Source organism: Eleutherodactylus coqui, chromosome 1 (genome assembly GCF_035609145.1).
Source record: "Eleutherodactylus coqui strain aEleCoq1 chromosome 1, aEleCoq1.hap1, whole genome shotgun sequence".
Taxonomy (NCBI): Eukaryota; Metazoa; Chordata; class Amphibia; order Anura; family Eleutherodactylidae; genus Eleutherodactylus; species Eleutherodactylus coqui.
Genome location: NC_089837.1, coordinates 438,140,133 through 438,158,736, shown reverse-complemented (window position 1 = coordinate 438,158,736; position 18,604 = coordinate 438,140,133). Strand labels below are relative to the sequence as shown.

At 42.0% G+C, this 18,604-nt stretch overlaps 1 protein-coding gene across 5 annotated transcripts in view; it reads right to left on the bottom strand.

Annotated features, from left to right (window-relative positions):
• Positions 1 to 9,492: 9,492 nt before the first annotated feature.
• Positions 9,493 to 18,604, bottom strand: part of NHLRC3 (NHL repeat containing 3) — a 41,814-nt gene continuing 32,702 nt past the window's right edge. For all 5 annotated transcript variants that reach the window (XM_066582330.1, XM_066582334.1, XM_066582324.1 and 2 more), the window contains exons 6-8: positions 18,131 to 18,222; positions 14,600 to 14,712; positions 9,493 to 9,863 (exon numbers count right to left, since the gene is read on the bottom strand). In XM_066582330.1, coding sequence (XP_066438427.1) covers positions 9,626 to 9,863; positions 14,600 to 14,712; positions 18,131 to 18,222 — 443 coding nt within the window. In that variant the 3' untranslated portion in view covers positions 9,493 to 9,625. The remainder of the gene's footprint in view (positions 9,864 to 14,599; positions 14,713 to 18,130; positions 18,223 to 18,604) is intronic.

Below are 18,604 nucleotides of genomic sequence, written 5' to 3'. Positions count from 1 at the left end.
ATGACAGCATGGAGAATTCAAGCAGCTTGCCGCATCCCCGCCGGGAACACAGGAATTCAAGCAGCTTGCCGCACCATCGCCGGGAACTCCGGCTGCGAGGGGAGTATAAAGGTTTTTTTTTGTATACTCTAGTATATATGGTAATTGCTGTAAATAAGAAAGCATCTGCCTTTATATAATATATAATCTATATAAGATATTACACCCTTCACAGCTCCCAAACAGCCAAGAAAATTCACCAAAAGGTGTTCAATCGTAAGCAGAGATATAGACTGGGCCTGAGAGGCAACCACATGTTGTAAGTGAAGGAACTATAAAAACTAAATATTAAAAACTTTTAAAAAAAGACCCCCAGAATGTACCCATTCCAAAAGCATTACCCCTTTCTTCTTCCATGGCAAAAACCCCTCCAACTTAAAAAAACTCTGGCAATTTAGGGTTCCTCCAGAGGGGAATGTATATAGTAAATCTGTCTAGCTGCAAAATCTGCTTAAATGTATTCCTTAAAGGGGTTGTCTCGCGCTGAAACGGGTTTTTTTTTTTTTTCAATAGGCCCCCCGTTCGGCGCGAGACAAACCCAAGGGATGGGTTAAAAAAAAAATATATATATATATTACTTACCCGAATCCCCGCTCTGCGACGACTTCTTTCTTCCTTCTCCAAGATGGCCGCCGGGATCTTCATCCACGATGCACCGCGGGTCTTCTCCCATGGTGCACCGTGGGCTCTGTGCGGTCCATTGCCGATTCCAGCCTCCTGATTGGCTGGAATCGGCACACGTGATGGGGCGGAGCTACGATGACGACGCGGGACCAGCTCTCCGGCACAAGCAGCCCCATTCACCAGGCAGAAGACCGGACTGCGCAAGCGCGTCTAAAAACGCCAGAAGACAGCGAATTTAGACGGATCCATGGCGACGGGGACGCTAGCAACGGAGCAGGTAAGTGAATAACTTCTGTATGGCTCATATTTAATGCACGATGTACATTACAAAGTGCATTAATATGGCCATACAGAAGTGTATAACCCCACTTGCTGCCGCGAGACCACCCCTTTAACTTAAATATTAAAATAATCGTTAGATATAATCCCTTTTTTCCCTCCGCTCGTCCCTCTTTCACATATTGTTATAGGGGAACCACAACCTGTCATTTTAAAAACTAATCTGCCATTCAAGCCCACCTCATTCTTTCCCACCTTTTCAACTGTTGAAATCAAGACACCAAAAAATATATCCAAATATTTGGAATTGCCAATCCCCTAGATCGTTTAGCTCTGTGATGGGTCTGTGGTTTAATTCTAGCAGATTTTTTGTTCCACAATATACTCCTAAATATCATATGAAGTCTCTACAAATTTCATGATAGAATCCAAACTAGAGAGGTTTGAAGTATATAAAGATATTGTGGCATCAAAACCATTTTAATAAGATTTCCCTTGCCAATTATCGATAATGGGAGACGATTCCAGACCTTGCAATTATCCTTGAACTTTTGTATCGAAGGAAGCAAATTGGCAGAAATATAGTCTTGAGACTCAGAAGATATCACAATTCCCAAATATTTTAATTCCTTCACTATTTGTAATTGCGTATGTTCCAATGAATAGTCCACTGGCAAGGGATCTACAGGAAGAATTACAGATTTACCCAAGTAAGACCATCTTACCAAATATATTTAAAAAAATGGACAAAATTGTAAGCATTAATTTACTTACATTTCCCGTAAACAAGAACAGATCATCGGCAAATAGTGAGATACGTTTGTCAATTTCTCCATACTGCAATCCAACTATATCAGGTGATCGCCATGGGCTCAATTGCCAAGGCGAAGAGGGAACAGGGGACAGCCAGGATTTGTTCCCCTCTCTAACACTATCCCTCCCAAAATATGGCCATTTACCCTCACTCTTGCCCCTGGCATTGAATAAAGCAGTTTAAGCCGAAAATTTCTCACCAAAACCTGTTCTACGAAGAAAAGCCCACAAATAATTCCACTCGATGCAGTCAAAAGCTTTGGAAGCGTCAAGTGAAAAAACATCAGTGCTCCCACAAACTCGATGATCCGCCTAAAGATTCAGACATAACCTCCTTAAAGTAATAGCCATTGATTTGTTTGAAATGAAGCCAAACTGATCCTCATGTATCAAATGAGTCACTAGTAAAAGTAATCTATTCGCACGTACCTTAACATCAGTGCTCAACAGAGTTATTGGACGATAGGAATCAGGAAGAGACAAATCCTTTTCCAGTTTAGTAATTAAGACAATGGGAGCATCACTCATAGTTGGTGGAAGTATACCCTCATGCAATGAGTCATTAAACACAGTCAAATGTGGCAGAAGCATATCCTGGTAGTGCAATGCAACCCAGGAGTCTTTACATTAGAAAGTGTTGCTACTGCATCCCTAAACTCACTAAACTCATTTAGTGTCAAAGGGTCTTTTGTGTCAAAAATTTATATAAAACAGTGTCTTATTTTTGGGGAAACAGGGTAGTAGCTAACTAGCTTCATTTGCATGTATTTAGAGAACAGCGGGTTGTCTGTTCTCTAAATAAATCACTATTGCTCTCCAGCGGGACAGCAGCTGAAAGAATGTTATCAACACTGCCCGCAGAGAACTCAGCGCGCGGTTCGTCTTATCGGGAATGATGGATTTTAAGCTGAGCTGAACTCAGCAATGGACGAAAAGTGCATGGTAAGTGCACGACAGACACACATTTACAAGCAACGATTATTGCTCAAAAGATGGGTTTCGAGCAAATTTTGAGCGATAATCGTTGTGTATAAAAGGGCCTTAATACTAAGAAACAGTTCCCAGGAATCTTCCACCTATTAACAAATAATCTAATTTCAAGCAGTGAAATACTCTACCAATAATCCACTAATAAAAGGACTACTTATTACGGTTTTATAAATATTGTTCATGTTAATCAATCCTGGAGGCAGCATCCCTAGAATTATTAAAGAGTAAAGTCTCTCCCTGCATCACAACTCTCAGCCGTGCCGGATACAAAATAGCATAAGGCAGCTGTAAACCCCGTAACCTTCTCTTAACATCTTGAAACGGCATCTCTTTTTTTGTATATCCAGTCCACTGAATAATCTGGAAAAGAGCTATATGATAAAAATACATAGTTATCTATTTAATTTCTCTTACTCTCTTCAAAATAATGTTCCAATCTTTATAATGCAGTGGTTTTAATCAAACCTTTTCCCGGCATGGCACCAGGTGGAGGTGGTTTAGCCCTTTTCACAGCAAAGAAAGATGACAAAGTATCTTCTCCAATAGTTGGCTTCAGCCATCCCACAAAAAATTCTCTTGGATACAATCCTTTTACATTTTCTGGAAACCCCACCAATCACAAATTATTTCTTCTTAGGCCCCCTGCACAAGGCAGAGCCGGATCACGCATGCCCAATCTGGCTCTGGCAGCAGTGGCGTCCACTCGTACCTTCTCTGTTGCCGTTTCTTCTGTACTGCGCATGGACTTGGCGGTTCGCCGTTGCACATGCGCATTACAGTTTTTTCCCCCCGTGCTGTTGTTAGGCAACAATGCGGAATCCGTAACTTGTCCGCAATGAACATTGACTTTAATGGAAGCAGTCCATGCTGAGTCCGCATGAAAATAGAGCACACTGCAATTGATTTCCTTCTGTGTGTAGGAAGCAGTGGATCTCCGTAGAAAATAATGGGCGGTATTTGCTGCGGATCCAGACCGCGGATTCCGCAGCAAATATCTGCCTGTGTGCAGGAGGCCTTTCTCTATTTTCCAGATCATCTGCTTCATATAACAAAGCACAAACAGATTGCTCACATTTACTAATTGTATGTTAAATAGGAATAATTTTTTCCTTCTTATAAATGCAATAGTCAATCACTTTCATGCTACCAACCTGAGCAGAGGGAAGCCAAGAGACAGTATTACTTTTAGTCACAGCTACAAAAACACTGCATAGATTACATTTTGTGTATCATTTTCCACCACCAGCTTGTGTTAAATAAAGCATATAAAACAGGGCCATGCTTACCATTCTCCATTACAGAGTGAGATAATGTATTAAAAGTCCAATCACAGTAGGCAAAGACACTTCTTACTGCGTTTGCAGGAGGAGTCTGCCAACATGTTCGACACATCACAGCAGTTCTAAGACCTGTATAAAGGGTCTGACATTGGTATGTGGAAGGAATGCTGCCATCCATTAGATGGCGCAGCAGAGGTAGTAATTCCATCTTCTTTATTTGCATAAATTACCCAAATGAACTTGCATGGCCTTATAAATTTCCTCACTCACCTTTTAGGTGTCCCCACGTCCCTTTTCGGTGCTCTTTTTGGGGAGAGTCTATGCCATCCCCTTACCCGCTCACCTACTAGGCGTCTCCACACACTTTTTGGGCGCTCTCCTTAAAAAGACACGACACCCCTTCTGACCTCAGTAAACCATTTAGAATGGTCATAGTGTTCTGTGCGTTCCGCACGATCAGTATTTGATATTACCTCAAATGTTGCATGGGCATCCTTACAGTGCAAAGTATTCGCAGTAGTGTTCGCGGCACTATCATGAAGCACCACCAGCTTCTTTCCTCCTTGTCATTGCAACTCGGTTAAATTACAGGACTCACAAGTTTTTGCCTCTACCGCTCACATCACGAGGCCACACCTCACCAGAGCTGGGGAATACTAGAGTATTTTTAGTTTTCCATCAACAGAGCTGTATGTGGGTTTGCTTTTTGCAAGATGACTTTTTCCAGTTTAATTACTTTTCCAGTTTTGTAAAAGCAAGATGAACTGAAAATGGCTTGGGTTACTTATTTTTTTTAAACAGGCCTTACAGTGCGGAATTTATAGGACAAGTTGTTACATATGTAGCAATACCAATTATGTGTATTTTTATTTTATTTCACACAACATAAGGAGAAGAAAAAGACTTTAGATGCCGCAAGGTTAAACAGCATAGAGGAGTGATTAGATATGCAAGTGCTCAAGTGTGCTAAGGGAAAATAAGGCCCCCATTTGTGACGATTAGGGCTTATTTAGACGACCGTATATCGGGCGGGTATTCACGTTGGCCGATATATGGCATCCCTCTCTGCAGAGGGAGGAGGCTGGAAGAGCCAGGAGCAGTGCTCTGAGCTCCCGCCCCCTCTCCACCCCTCGGCACTATTTACAATGAGAGGAGGTAGGGCTGGGTGGAGCTAAGTTCCAAGAGTTAGCAATGGGAGGGGAGGGCGGGGGCCGAGCTAATAATGCCGAGGGGTGGAGAGGGGGCGGGAGCTCAGTACACTGCTCTCGGCTCTTCCAGCCTCCTCCCCCTGCAGAGAGGGAGACCGTATATCGGCCAGTATGAATACCCGGCCGATATACGCTCGTCTGAATAAGCCCTTAAACAGTAAATATGTTCTTGGGATCATTGGAGTTGCTAGCGGCTGCAACCCCGTCGAAGTAAAACATTGGAAAATCCCTTTACTCTAATAATAGAATTACATTTCACGTATTTTTAAATATTTTATTGTACGTTTTCCCAATACAAATACATGAGTATTCGCTGAAATAAGAACTCAGTAGGAATGTGCAAACAATTATACAGCAAGCTGAGAAACACAGAACAATCCTTCCAATATCACAGGCTATACAAAGTTCTAGATTATCAAACAGATAGCAAAGTGAATGCAAAATATTGTTAATGGAATTTTCCAGAACTAAAAAAAGAAAACAACTAAATAATTGTCTGGGAAAGCAATAAAATGGAGAACCAAGACATACTTCCCTGCTTGAATGGTCCAGTACAGGAGCCCCGATCCCCGCGGATCCCATGAACAGCAGTCCAGTTAGGGAGGTAAGTAAGGCTGATAAACAAAACAATGCTACAAGAATCATCTACCACTGAATGGGCATCACTAGAAAACATTACCTTTACTACCAACAGCTAGGAACTAAAGGGTATGCTCTACTAGCCATCTACTAAGCGACCTAAACCTGATATTTCATTTCAGTGTGTGATGCTACAGTATCTCCGAGGCAACACTCCCACTGTTTTTAGACTCTGAACTTTCCTTCACACTATTCAATCAGTTGCACGCTCATGTCACCTGCACCTTAGAAACTATTTCCAGCATCCGTCCTTTTCTTACTGTGGTTACAACGAAAACTCTTTTTCTTTCCCAGATCCATTCTTGTCTCCATTACCGCAATTCACTACTTATTGGGCTTCACTAAACTCTCCACTCTTCAATCCATCCTGAATGTAGCAGCCAGACTTATCTTTTTGTGAAACAGTTATACTGATGCCTCCACCCTGTGCCAGTCACTGCAATAATACCTCCACCCCGTGCCATTGACTGCACCGATGTCTCTATCCCGTGCCAGTCACTGCACTGGTAGCCCGTCCTCCATAGACTACAATTCAAATTCATTACTCTCATCCATAAAACTCTCCACAGTGCTGAACCACCCCATATCTTCTCCCTCATCTGTCTACTGCCCTACACACTACCGTGTTTCCCCGAAAGTAAGACAGTGTCTTACTTTCTTTTTATCCCCAAAAGCCCCACTATGTCTTACTTTCGGGGTATGTCTTATAATAAAAAAAAATCATTACTCACCTCCCCCGGCGTTCTGTCGCGCTCCGGCAGGATGTCGCTCGCTCCTCGTCCCCGGCGCAGCATTGCTTTCTGAATGCGGGGCTTGAAATCCCCGCCTCCAGAAAGCTAATACACACGCCATCAGCCAGTTACAGCCATTCAATGACAGCATTGAATGGCTGTGATTGGCTGAAGGCGCACGTGGCTTCAGCCAATCACACTATTCAATGACATCATTGAATGGGTGTGATTGGCTGAAGCCACGTGCGCCTTCAGCCAATCACAGCCATTCAATGATGTCATTGAATAGTGTGATTGGCTGAAGCCACGTGCGCCTTCAGCCAATCACAGCCATTCAATGCTGTCATTGAATGGCTGTAACTGGCTGACGGCGTGTGTATTAGCTTTCTGGAGGCGGGGATTTCAAGCTCCGCATTCAGAAAGCAATGCTGCGCCGGGGACGAGGAGCGAGCGACATCCTGCCGGAGCGCGACAGAACGCCGGGGGAGGTGAGTAATGATTTTTTTTTTCTCCACTGTATATACGGTATGTCTTACTTTCGGGGTACGGCTTACATTGGCCGACCCCCCTGAAACCCCCGATACGTCTTACAATCGGGGGTGTCTTACTATCTGGGGAAACACGGTACTCTCCACTCTGCTAATAAACTTACACTAAGTCCCTCCTAAGGATATATTCACATGGGGCATCTTTTCGTGAGTCTCAAGAAATTGGTCTGATTCTGCCTGCGAATTTTGTGATTTTTTTCACATGATCTCCATCTTTTGTTGCATGCTTTTTTGTGAATGTATAATAAATATTTTTTAGTTTTTTAATTTATAGTCGGATCATTTAAAACGGATCACACAACTGCAATTCATTATTTAAACGCAGCCATCGACTTTAATAGGCGATTACAAAAATCAGATCAAAATAGGACATGCTTTTCACTTAGCCTGTCCGTCCAAGTAAGGCTTATGTGAATAGTCATACTGAAATTAATGTGTTGCATTTCTGTCCAAAGTTGGACCTTTTTTTTCATTCCGAAAATCGGACAGAAAAATTGTTCGTATGAATATACCCTTAATCTTCAAGACTTCTCTTAAGCTGCACCAGTTTTCTGGAATGTGCTACCCCAGACAATCAGGTTAATCGCCAACACCCACAATTTTAAGCGTGCCTTCAAAACACATCTTTTTAGGTAGGCCTATCAAATCCCTGAATCTAACTTTTCCTTGTTTACCAGTCTCTAAAATCCCCTCCCTACCTTGCTTACATCTTAACACACTCCATATCTGTAGATGCAGAGATACTGGCTGGTGACCGGCTCATACAGCTTTATGTATACTGCCCTATTTATATAAAAGATGGCTGGACCACTGCACAGAACAAGCACTGCTACCTCTCGTGTCACCCCATTTCCTCATAGATTATAAGCTCTTGTGAGAAGGGCTGTCACTCCTATTATTCATATTGTTTCTCAGTTTAATTCTGCATGACATGTCTGATTTTATCTGTATATGTACCCTCTTATTTTTGTACCCATATAGATTTATCCATGTAGAATACATTTTTTGGGCCATGTGGGGATGGACGGATCTGGTCAATGTTAGATATTTCCTTGTACTTTTTCCCCCTGGTGGTAATATTTTGGTCATGGCTGTAGAAAAAGTATTGTTAATAAAGGTTATGTTTTCTGGAAATGCCTACATGGTGATATTTAATATTATTACAAGAGGTTTGTGCTTTTCAATATGCAGCATACTCCATCGCATGCCATATATAGAACTACATTCCCTTTCCAATTATGGGAGAGGCATACAGCACACAATACTGAACCGTGTGGACCACCATACACTTCCATATTCTAGATGTAGTTTTAAGAGTCAATGAGGCCTTGGAGATAAATCTAATAGTCCATACACCAAAATAATTCTAACATGATATATGTTCAGCGTTTTATGTCTAAGTGGAAGGATCTAATTGGCATCTCTGCTTTATTGTTGCCTTTTTCAACTTCCAATATTCTGGACTATCAGACAGTTCTGTGCTGAAAACTAGACCGTTAAAAGGTCAGTGTAAGGGTGCATTCACACATTGTGTTTTTGGTGTGGAACCACATCAAAAGCCATGTCAAAATGTCACTCCTCCAATTTGAATTTAATTGAAAGTGTGATATCGGCTGCAGATCTGTACCAAAATCTACAGTAAATCAGCGACGTGTAAACATACCCTAAGGCCTCATGTCCACGGGGAAAATCAGGACGGCTACGGATTCTCCATGGAGAATCCGTAGCGGGTCCCTCCTGCCCCGCGGACATGGGCGCTGAAAATAAGAATAAACTTACCCGCAGCGGACCAAGCAGATCTTCTCTTCTTCGCGGCCGGATCTTCTTTCTTCGGCCGGCTGATGTGCTCGGCACACCGGTGGCGTGCCGGGCACATCCGCCTGGCTGAAGAAAGAAGATCCAGCCGGGAAGAAGAGCTGATCTGCACGGTCCGCTGCGGGTAAGTTTATTCTTATTTGAGGTCTCCCGCGGATCCGGACGGCCTCCATAGGCTCCTGCGGGAGCTGTCCCCGTGGGAGACCCACACCTAAATGGAGCATGTCCATTTTTTTCATGCTCCATATTTTTTTTAATTCACTTTTATTGACCATCCGCAGGTATTTATCTACCCGCGGGTGGTCAATGCATCCCTATGGGGTGCGGATCCGCATGCGGGAGAAGAGTTAAAATCCGCTGCGGATTTTAATTCTTCTTTTCCCCGTGGACATGAGGCCTAAAGGTGTTTTATGGCACCATGGCCAAGAATAAATGAAAAATCCATTCTTCAAAACTCAGGACTTTCCCTCAATATGAGGGAAAATGGTCACTTTACATAGAGAACACATAAAGACATTTACATACATTAAGTCACAGTTATGGTTTAATGTGATTTCTCAACAAAATTTAGGTAAATCACAGAAGCTTCAGGGAACGGCACCGAAATTTACAGGTTTCAAGAAGTCACCACTAGAGAGCTAGAATCTCATGTCGCAGCTCTAACTCTGCTTTTCCAGGGGCACATATTTTTGAACTTGTTCAGCACCAAGTTCTGCAACATATATGGAACCGGTTTTGGCACTGACATCAACAAGATGAGGTCGGACCCCATCAGCCATCTGGATGGTGTTGACAACATTACAGTCTCCAATTTCCCCGATGGCAGGTACCGCCAAGAGTAGCAATCTGCTTAGATTCAGCTGGACCACCACAAGATACTTCTTGTCAGATGTAAACCTAGAGGGGGAAATAATGACAGAACTTGAAATCTTTCTTATTGCAGATTCAAAGTACAACTGAGCCAAGTGTCCCCCGACTGTGGAGCGGGTGTGAGCAACCCTCCATTTTACCTCATTTAAAGTGTAACTTGCGTTTCATAACATTTTTAGACACATCATAGGGACATGTCAAAAGTTTTGATGAGGGGGGGGGGGGTTGTTCAGCTTCTGAGACCCCCACCGATCCCTAGAACAAGCTCTCTAAAGCACTTGTTCGAGCTCCGTCACTTCTCACTAGCTGTAGATGGGCCCATAGATTTGTTATTCAGCCAAAGACAAAGAGATGAGGGAACAGCAGCCATGATGAACGACAGACAGGTAGTAATAGTCAGTGGACGCATGGCTGCAAAGCTCTGCAGCTAGCACTGCTGATGTGGGGACCGGACAGGTCCTCTTTAACTGCCTTTTAAAGGAAAATTTTACTATAGACATGTCCACGGACAAAACAGAATTAGTAAAACCGCGCAGGTCTCCCGCATGCAAAATCCGCGTCCATAGGAAATTATTGGACACCCGCAGGTAATTAAATACTTGCAGATGTCATTGTTACCTGGCACACAGACCGCATGCGCGGGAAAGCACCCGTAGCATACTCCATTTTGTGCGGTTTTCCCACACGGATGGCTTCCATTGAAGTTTGTGCCGCAGGACGGTGGGAAAGCAGGAGTTTGGGGGAAAAAAAAGAGTGTGCACAGCACGCAGCCAGTGTGCCGAGCACATCCGCCGGGCAGAAAAAAGAAGATCCGGCCACGACGGAAGGAAGACCCGCAGCGTCCGGACAGGTGAGTATTATCTATTTCTTGGCCTCCTGTCTGCGGGTCAGGAGGGACCCGCTGTGGGATTCAAATTTCCCTGTGGACATGAGGCCTTAGGGTACTTTTACACGGAGCAAAAATCGTTCACCCAAGCAAATGCCGCAGTTTGCTCTGGCATTCAATTTAAACACAAAGATAAATAGTTTATTTATTTACCAGGATCCTTCAGTCAGTCAGTTAACGGTATAAGTGAATGAGAACGATTGAACAATCAGTGTTTAAACCGAACAATTAGCGAAAGAGTCAACAATGATTTTCATACTCGCATGAAATAAACAATAAGCAAACAAATGATCATTCATCGCTGGCTGGGTTTACACTTAACGATTAGCGTTCAAATTCCAACTATTCAGCAATTTTTTTTCAACAATAATCTGCATATGATGTTGATCAACTTTGCAAATGCCTTGCATCACAAGATGCTTTTTCTTCCCCCTCAAGTTCATAGATACATTTTAAATTCTGTTCCAAAGAGTGGTGCATTGTGGGAGTGCAGGGACTTTAGTGTTCTTACATCACGCATTGCAGAAGTTTTAAGACAGCTCAAGACATAATTGGAGAAAACATGAAAGAACTCAAGATCAGCACAGAGACCGTGACAATATTAGCAGTTATTAAACTTATGTGATTTTTGTGAGATTGTGTTTTACAAATCAAAGTAATATTTAATTAGGACACATGACTGCGTAAAGGCCCTTTTACACGCAATGATTATCGCTCAAAATTCGTCCAGATGGCCGAAAATGAGCGATAATCATTACACGTAGACAAGGAATCGGGCACTTTGTTTGAACGATGGATTTTACTTCACATAAAATCCATCGTTCAGCCGCTGAAAGACTGAGCAGATACATTCCATTGGAATGTATTTCACTCATCTTTCAATAGATTGCAGGATATTCTCCCCGCGGGATGTTTACACTAGCTGCAAGGAGAACAATGGAATGTGCTGGCAGCTGTTTGCACAGCTGGGCGTATGTTTTACCCCTTAAGGACATGGCCTATTTTGGGCATAAGGACACAACGATTTTTGGAAAATTTTCATCCCCACTTTTCAAAATCCATAACTTTCTTATTTTTTTCATTGACATGGCTGTATAAAGGAGTTGTTTTTCGTGTGGCGAACTTTAGTTTTTATTGTTGCCATGTTTGGGTACATATTATTTTAGGGCCGCACTGGTACTTGAAAATGAGGTAATGCTGTGTGCAACCTATTAAACCCTTACTGCCTCAGGTCTTCAATTAGAATATTCTATGCAGTCCAATGAAAATCCAAAGATAAAATAGCTTAACCCTCTTTAAGCTATCATCTTTGAACTTTCATTGGACTGCTTACCATATTTTCAGGAAAGAACCACACACCTGTAATAAAGTGCATATGTTTGAAGTCTGTGGTACAGCTTATTTTCTTTTTAAAAATTTCATTTCTGGGTACATGGGCTATGTTGTAAAACTTTTATAAAGTTTTTTATTATAGCAGGGAGAGAAAACACATCAATTCCGCCATATTTTTTTTCGGTATTTTTTTTTAACAGCGTTAATCATGCAGCATAAATGACACAATACATTTTTTTCAGTGGTCGGTACAATTACAACAATACCAAAATTCCTATTTTTTTAGATCTTTCTACTTTTCCACAATAAAAACCCTTTTTTGGAAGTTTTTTTTTTCTGAATCGCTGTATTCAAAGTCCTATAACTTGTTTACTTTTCCATGGACGGAGCTGTGTGAGGGCTTATTTTTTGCGTAACGAGCTGTAGTTTTTATGGAGACCATTTTGGGGTACATACAGCCTTTGTTGATTACTTTTATTGCATTTTTTGGCAGGCCAAATGAAAAAAATAAGCATTTTGCTTCAGTTTCTTTAGGGCTTTTTTTTCACGCCTTTTGCCATGCAGAATAAAAAGTGTGTTTAATTTGTTGTATGAGTCGTTACAGATACGACGATACCAAATATGTGTGATTTTAATTTTTTATACTAAGGGTGGGTTCACACAAGCGTGTTTTTGTGTGTAATTAGGTGCGTACATACGTGCGCACCTAGGTAGAAGCAAAAATATGCGTGAACACAGTTGCGCGCTTGTTGTCAATGGAGCCACGGCTCCTGCTGGCGGCTCCATTGAAGACAATGGTCTGCCGTCACCCCAGCATGTTTCCTTCACCCCTACTAGGTAAAAGAATTCCCTGCTGCTACATCAGATGCAGCAGAGGAATTCTTCAATTCTCAGATGCACATAGATCTCATAATCTTTTAATCTTTCATTCGTTTGAAAGATTATATTTGTGTGTAAAAGGGCCTTTAGTCAGTGTGGGGTTTTCTAGGGTTATTTTCTTGCTACGTTTCAATAAAGTGTAAAGGAAAAGTGAGCAAAAACTATTCAATAGGATGGATTATTTTGCAGCAGTGCAGATAACCTTGTAAATACTCTAATTGACTAAAAAAAATAATGCACCAAGGAGTTGTTGGAATCAAATGAAACTTTCTATTTGTGACTCTAATGATAATATATATAAGTTATTACAATATCAGAGTGAAAGGGTATGTTTATTGGGGAAAATTGTACAATTCAAAAGGAGGCTCAAGAACCCTGTTGGGCCACCTCTAGCCTGGATAAATGATAAGATACGGTCAGCTATGGAGGTATACTGACTCTATATAATATCCTGCAGATGGTGGACAACAAAATTGTTGAATCTGCTCGTGATTGACAGGGATCAAACAACCTTCTCTACTGGTGGTCTGTTGGGACCATCTGGAACCTGTTCACTGTGTGTGCGTGTCTTCAAGTAACCACTGCTCCCAACAGCTTGGTTAAAACAGCCTAGATAGTGGCCAATTCATTGAAACAACCATCCTACTTCTCATTTCAATGATGCGCCTCATCTCAAAGTCTTTTTACTGGGCAAAAATATCTTTAAGTGTGTCTAAAGGCCCTTTTACACGCAACGATTATCACTCAAAATTCGTCCAATCGGCCGAAAATGAGCAATAATCGTTACATGTAAAAGCGGGCACTTTAAGATTGAATTATGGTTTTTAGTTAAACTTAAAATCTATCATTCAGGCGCTGAAAGACTGAGCAGATACATTCCATTTAAATGTATTTCACTCATCTTTCAAAAGAATGCAGGATGTTCTCTTCGCGGCATGTTTATAGTAGCCGTGAGGAGAACAATGCAATCAGCATGCTCTCCTCGCGTTTTCTCCAGCTGGTCCTGTGGTTAAACATAAGCTGGGCTCTGCAAACAGCTCCTGAAGGTCCTTTTACATGCAACTGAAGTTGATAAAGTGTTAATAGCCAGTAAAGCAATTAACACTTTATGCAAATAGATTGCTAAATCTTTCAGTCCTTTGAAAGATTAGTTTTGCGTGTAAATGGGCTTTTAGAGGCATATCTAGTGGTCAACGATCTTACAACAAGAGGTCCACTACACAAAAGTAGCCTCTGAGAACCTTTTTATAGGGCAATGAGAGAAGCTCTTTTACAGCCTCTGGTGGTAAGACCTAGTGTCTAATCAGACCACAACTGTAATCATTCACATTTCTTGCAGCAATTGGACATTTCTGCGTTATTTTTTTTTTCTGTCAGTGCGTACATAAGTCCTATATACAGTCTGTCCATCGATACGCCATACACATTGCAGGGTGAACCTAAGTCTGATTGGTTTTGTTAAATACCACATATAATGGTCACTTCCATTGTGGGGCAATCTTCACCAGTGACAGATGGCAGCTACCGTTTACCTGGCTCTTCATACAACACTAGGAGCTTGTAAACTTCAGTTGTAACATTCAGGATAAATATGATAAAGAACTTCTCTGACATTTGCCTTTGTGTAATAAAATGTGTGTGTGGTATATTCTATGTGCATCCGTACCTGACGGAGTAAGGACCGTCTTCTAGGAAACAGGAGTCCCAAGATCCCATCCATTCTCCGGTGATGGTATCAAACACCTGTATCCTTTTATTTCCACGATCGGCCACCCAGACCTACAAGTCAAATGGTTGACAGCAGAGTTAGGGGAGCAGAAAAAGCTGTACAACTCTATGGATTTACCATAACACTAGAGAGCTAGCATAAGTATGAAAAAAATCAGACTTTCCATCTGGTAGGAGAAGCTTGCCTATGCCCATGGAAGCACTGAAAGAAAATGCATCTCAAAGAACCTGACAATTTAGGGAGTGCTCAGACATGGTGGAGAATTTGCTGCAAATTCCCAGCAAATCCGCAATTAATCCACACTTAGATACTGGAGTGTATATATATATATATATATATATATATATATATATATATATATATATATATATATATACACACACACATAGTAGTATAATTTACATTATATTAATATTCCCTCTATATCGGAAAGAATGCTTTCAAAAATAGAAATGTTAATATTTAGAGATGAGCGAACCTACTCGTTTCGAGTAATTACTCGATCGAGCACCGCGATTTTCGAGTACTTCCGTACTCGGGTGAAAAGATTCGGGGGACGCCGGGGGGCGGGGGGTAGCAGCGGGGAACAGGGGGGAACCCTCTCTTTCTCCCTCTCCCCCCCCACTCCCTGCTGCAACCCCCCACTCACCCACGGCGCCCCCCGAATCTTTTCGCCCGAGTACGGAAGTACTCGAAAATTGCGGTGCTCGGGTGAAAAAGGGGCGTGGCCGAGTAGGTTCGCTCATCTCTATTAATATTGTATTTTTGTCAATTAACAAAATGCAAAGTGAGTGAATAAAAGAGAAATTTAAATCGAATCAATATTTAGTGTGATCGCCCTTTGTCTTCAGAATATCAAATTCTCCTAGTTACACTTGCATGCAGTCTTTTAAGGAACTCGGCATGCAGGTTGTTCCAGACATCCTGAAGAACTAATAACAGTTCTTCTGTGGATGTTGGCTGGCGCAAGTCCTTTTGTGTCTTCATGTAATCCCAGACATAGGACAGGGTCTTTGGGGTGTGCAAAAATATTTGTTAAAGGGGTTTGGTCATTAGAATAAAAAAATGCAATACTTACCTATTCCTCCCCGTCTGTCGTCTTACCATATCTTCTCCTGTCTCCTTCAGTCCTCCAGGTCACCTCATCGCAAGGTCCTGTGACATAGCGTCAATTCGTGGCATCTTGCTTCCTGCAGGTCAATAGTGACGTAGCGTATATTGCCAAGCAGGAAGTGCCAAAATCTCGGCAGCCTGTTTTAGCGCGCAGGCGCAAATTATTGCGTGTGTCTCACCGCGAGTGTTCATATACTATTGCGGCGAGACACCACGTATGCGCAGTTGCGACAACAGCCCACGCTCTAAAACAGATTACCGAGGACTCTGTATTTCCTTCTAGGAAGTGAACGCTACGTCACTAGTGATGTAGCGTTCACTGACCTGTAGGAAGCAGAATGCCGCGAATCATCGCTACGCCACAGGAAGAAGAGGATCCGGCTGGCTTGCAGTGACCTGGGGCGCTGGAGGAACCAGGAGATCGGTGAGGAGAAGATGTGGTAAGAAGAGTGCCAGGTGAGGAATAGGCAAGTATAGATTTTTTTTTTCTAATGACAAAACCCCTTTAATGACATTGGCTGTATGTTTGATGAACAAACTGCCTTATGTTCAAAGTTTGCCTAATCAGTCCAGAGCACCTGCTGACAATTTTCTGCACCACAGTTCCGATGTTTTCATGCACAGTTAAAGGGGTTGTCTCGCGAAAGCAAGTGGGGTTCAGCACTTCTGTATGGCCATATTAATGCACTTTGTAATATACATCGTGCATTAAATATGAGCCATACAGAAGTTATTCACTTACCTTTCCTGCGCTGGCGTCCCCGTCTCCATGGCTCCGTCTAACTTCAGCGTCTAATCGCCCGATTAGACGCGCTTGCGCAGATGGGTCTTTTCCCTTCGGCTCGGTCCGGCAGCAGCGGCGTTCTGGCTCCGCACCCTTGTACGCGTCATCGCGTAGCGCCGCCCCGTCACGCGTGCCGATTCCAGCCAATACGATGTATATTACAAAGTGCATTAATATGGCCATACAGAAGTGTATAACCCCACTTGCTTTCGCGAGACAACCCCTTTAAGTAACTTGGCCTTGTTTTTCTGTCGAAGGTAAGGATTTTTATGTGAAAGCCTTCCATGAAGGTTACTTTCGCCCACACTTCTCTGAATAGTAGATGGGTGTACCTGGGTCTAACTAGTTTCTGCCAGTTCTGAACTTTATGGCACTGCTGGACATCTTTCAATTTAAAGGGATATAAGGCTGATGTGTCTTTCAATAAGTTTCCTTGGCACATTTCCTTGTGCTTCTTCAAATGAGCTTGAACAGCACATCATGATACCCCAGTCTGCTTTGAAATCTTTCCCTGGGAGATACTTTGCTGATTCAGGATATCTACTTTGTGTCTTGTGGCTGTGCTCAGTCTTGCTATGGTGTATGACCTGTGACATGAAATGGTCTTCCACAACCTCAGCTATGTAGAAAAGTTTGACTGTTCCTCGCCCAGTTTTAAGCCTCCTACACAGCTGTTTCTGGATCAGTTAATGACTGTGTTTCAACCTACATATGAAAATTCTGGTCAATACCACCTGTTTGGTATAATTGGTTAGTCATAAACCAGACTATAATTCTACAAAATCCCTGACTTTGTACAACTGTACCTAGAAGAACTGCTGCTGTTTTGAAGGCAAGGGGAGGTCACACTAAATATTGATTTGATTTAGATTTCTCTTTTGTTCAGTCACTTTGCATGTTGTTAATTGACAAAAATAAACTATTAACATTTCTAAATTGGCAGCATTTTTCCACACCTGCCTAAAACCTTTGCACAGTATTGTATATTTAAAGTTTAGCTAAATGTTCAGGTTACATTTGAGAATAAGCAGTTGTGTGCGTACATGAGGGATGCAATGTTTTAAGCTCTTGTGTCATTCTATAGGCTCATTTTCTAACTGCCAGCCTTCCCTGAGTTGGTGGGTGTACACTAGCTGCTAGAATGTCTCCCATATACTGTACACAGAGGAGAGAAGGATATCTTTTTCACCATTTTTCTATAGCACGCCCTCATAAATAATAGCAGCATGGAAGACATTATACAGCATTACTGAGCAGTGTAGATGTGAATGTAGCACTGTGGTGAGATAAAACACTTGCTAGAAGCTGCAGTCACATCTATGTAGCTCCTCTTCCCCTCACCTCTCACTAGATTTCTATGGGCAGCATCTATAATCTGGTCTTTTTGTGCATGAACTTCTGTATATGGATTTTATCAGTATATTCAGAGTGAGTGATCCATACAGGGGGAGGAGATGAGTCTGATAGGTAGAAAAGGGTTTATCTTATATATTACACAGTTTGTTGTAGTTGCTTGTACTATTGATTAAGCAAATAAAAACATTCACAAGCTTAGTCTTTAAAATGCTTACCCGGCCCACGTCATCCACTGACACACTGTGAGGTATGTAAAACTGACCAGCCTTTGTTCCATTATCTCCCATTTTCCATTGCACACTGAACTCTAAAACAAAATAAAAGCAACGTAAGACTTTTCACTTCAAATTAGATATAAATCCAGATGTTCACCGTAAATTATATCGAACTACAACAACATCCCTGTTAGAAAAGCTCTTATTTTATTATATACTTATATGTTAAAACTTAATATTAATAGTATTACGAACAATGTTACCAATCACTGATCTTAGTTAGTATTACTCAGATCATATCAGCAAATAGACATACGCAGAGCAGATCCCCTAGCGATGATGGCCGATTGCTGGAAATTAAATCACTGGAGGCCCAGAAATCTGACTGCCATAGCTGCTTCCTACATTCTCTTTAAGCTGTTTTGGATGAGCGCAGTACATGTACAGTGCATTACATGGGTGTCGTTGCATGGA